The sequence below is a fragment of the Cucurbita pepo genome, unplaced genomic scaffold (assembly GCF_002806865.2).
Source record: "Cucurbita pepo subsp. pepo cultivar mu-cu-16 unplaced genomic scaffold, ASM280686v2 Cp4.1_scaffold001012, whole genome shotgun sequence".
Taxonomy (NCBI): Eukaryota; Viridiplantae; Streptophyta; class Magnoliopsida; order Cucurbitales; family Cucurbitaceae; genus Cucurbita; species Cucurbita pepo.
Genome location: NW_019647211.1, coordinates 6425 through 8754, shown reverse-complemented (window position 1 = coordinate 8754; position 2330 = coordinate 6425). Strand labels below are relative to the sequence as shown.

The window sequence follows — 2330 nt, the reverse complement described above, 5'->3', positions numbered from 1 at the left end:
TGAATAACCTTAAGTGTTTGATTTCAAGACATGAACAATAAGGTCCAACTCTTTCATCAGCTTGATAGAGACTTAGTTTATAGTTGGATCATAAAAAAAATTATTTATCAGATCATCAATGATACTTAAGATGTAAAAGGTACTAAAAAGGGTAACATGAATTTTTTACTCAATTGTAATTAAGAACAACTCGTGAATGATTGACTCGCTTGCAACGATTACATCCTAAACACAAGAATACAAAAAATACATCTCCTTTACCTGCTTGGGAGAGTTCTACTAGACATGGGACATAGACTACCTCCTCAACTCTAGCGAGTACAAGAACTTGGTTATATATCAAATGAGAAATGCACTCGACTACGACAACATTCATACGAAAGTGTACTAAATTGAGTAAAGATCTTCGACACAACGATAATCAAGCTAACAAACATTTGAATATACTCAAACTATAAACTCTTCTTTATCTTCTAATTAATGGATAGCGTAATGCAACCTTTTAGTCATTTTCGGGTATTTTCTCTATCTAGTGGGGCCAGCTCTGAGCTTCGAGGCCCACTCCGAGTCTCCGATGGCGCAACAATGGATTAATGGGGCCATGGTATGTTAAGGCCCAAAATGGTTTCCATCGAAAAGGCGGGAACTTTGGTGTTCCATCGAACCAACAAACGATGGTATTATCATTATGTATAATTAATTTATGTCCATGTCAAAATTCCAGAATCATTTCTGTTATCTTTGTGGCGCCCTTGAACGGAAAGAGCAGAAAGCTGCTCACTCGTATTCTTCTAACTCGACCACCGGAAAAGAGAGCAGCAGAGACAAAAAAATGGAGGCTATTCTAAAGGTAATAATGTTTTTTCTTCTTCTTCTTTTGATTCTGGTTATGGGGTTATGCTTGTTTCGATTACTGCGGTTTGTTTAATAGTGAACAATAAGGACATCATTGTAAAAGAAATTTGTGGGTATTGCATTTGTTGTGGTTTGATCGCTGTTATCTGTACTGTTGCAGAGTTCATTTGGTTTCTCGGCGTTCAGGCCGTATCAGAAAGAAGTCATTCAGGACATTCTTCAAGGGAAGGATTGCTTGGTGGTTATGGCTACTGGAAGTGGCAAGTCCTTATGGTATCTGTAGCTGTCTCTTCTACCATTTGGGTTTGCTTGTTCTTGTTTATTAGCTATTGATTGATTTCATGTTTACTTGTCAAAGTTATCAGGTACCGCCTTTGGTTGTTGGAAAGACTGGCATAGTTGTTAGCCCTCTTATATCACTAATGCAAGATCAGGTAATTGATTGTTGTCATTATCACTGTTTGGCTTTGCACGAGTGTAACGGCCCAAGCCCCACCACTAGTAGATATGGTCCTCTTTGAGCTTTCCCTTTCGAGCTTCCCCTCAAGGTTTTTAAAACGTGTCTGCTAGGGAGAGGTTTCCACCCTTATAAAGGATGCTTTGTTCTCCTCCCCAACCGATGTGGGATCTCACAATCCACCCCCTTTCGGGGTCCAGCGTCCTAGCTGGCACTCGTTCCCTACTCTAATCGATGTGGGATCTCACAATGAAAATAGTGAAGGTTTACACAAACTGATCTGAACACTCACGGGCGTTAAAAAAACATTGTTCTGTTTCTCTTTTTTGCTATTGGGTTTTGGACCTCATATTATTTTTGCCTAAGCCATTTTAGAATATGGATTCTGTAGGTAATGGCTTTAAAACAAAGAGGCATCATGTCTGAGTACCTTGGCAGTACTCAGACTGATTCCACTGTTCAAGCCAAGGCGGAGAATGGTCAATATAATATTTTGTTCATGACACCAGAGAAGGCATGCTCTGTTCCTATCAGGTAAGAATTCCTGGAGCAATTCTAAGTCCAATTCTAGGCATTCCTCTTTCTATCTCTGCCTCTTTCTGAGTTTTCATGGCATTTGTATTGTTGTCATTCAATCCCATGTCTGTTTCATTCTCACTTCTTCTCTCTGTGTCTTGCTTGATCATTAGTTTTATTTGTTGTGATCTTCTGTATATAGACAAAAGTAATTCTTAAATTCTAGTGAAAAATCACTGGATAGTATAGTTGTAGAGTGAAACTATTGTCCTTGAGCATCCTGGGAAGGAAAAACGTTTATACGATTGAATCCTTGAAAGGAGGACTAGGTATTACTAGCTGTACAATATGCGGTAACAGATTTGAGTACTTCTGTCGTATCCAGGAATTGGATGTGAGATCCTACATTAGTTGGGGAGGAGAACGAAACACCTTTTATAAGAGTGTGGAAACCTCTCCCTATTAGACGTGTTTTAAAAAACCTTGAGGGGAAGCCCGAAAG

The 2330-nt window shown here is 39.1% G+C and overlaps 1 protein-coding gene across 1 annotated transcript; it reads left to right on the top strand.

Moving 5' to 3' along the window:
• The first annotated feature begins 704 nt into the window (after positions 1–704).
• LOC111786098 (ATP-dependent DNA helicase Q-like SIM) lies at positions 705–2040 on the top strand. The gene is made up of 5 exons (XM_023666444.1): positions 705–850; positions 1016–1128; positions 1214–1289; positions 1704–1846; positions 2031–2040. Exons 1-5 carry the CDS (start codon positions 710–712, stop codon positions 2038–2040), a joined length of 483 nt encoding a protein of 160 aa, XP_023522212.1. The 5' UTR covers positions 705–709.
• The last annotated feature ends 290 nt before the right edge of the window (positions 2041–2330 follow it).

Coding starts and splice junctions, on each gene's coding strand:
- LOC111786098 (XM_023666444.1), top strand. CDS start 710: ATGTCAAAATTCCAGAATCATTTCTGTTATCTTTGTGGCGCCCTTGAA. Junction 851..1,015: donor AAATGGAGGCTATTCTAAAG/GTAATAATGTTT, acceptor GTACTGTTGCAG/AGTTCATTTGGTTTCTCGGC. Junction 1,290..1,703: donor TATCACTAATGCAAGATCAG/GTAATTGATTGT, acceptor TGGATTCTGTAG/GTAATGGCTTTAAAACAAAG.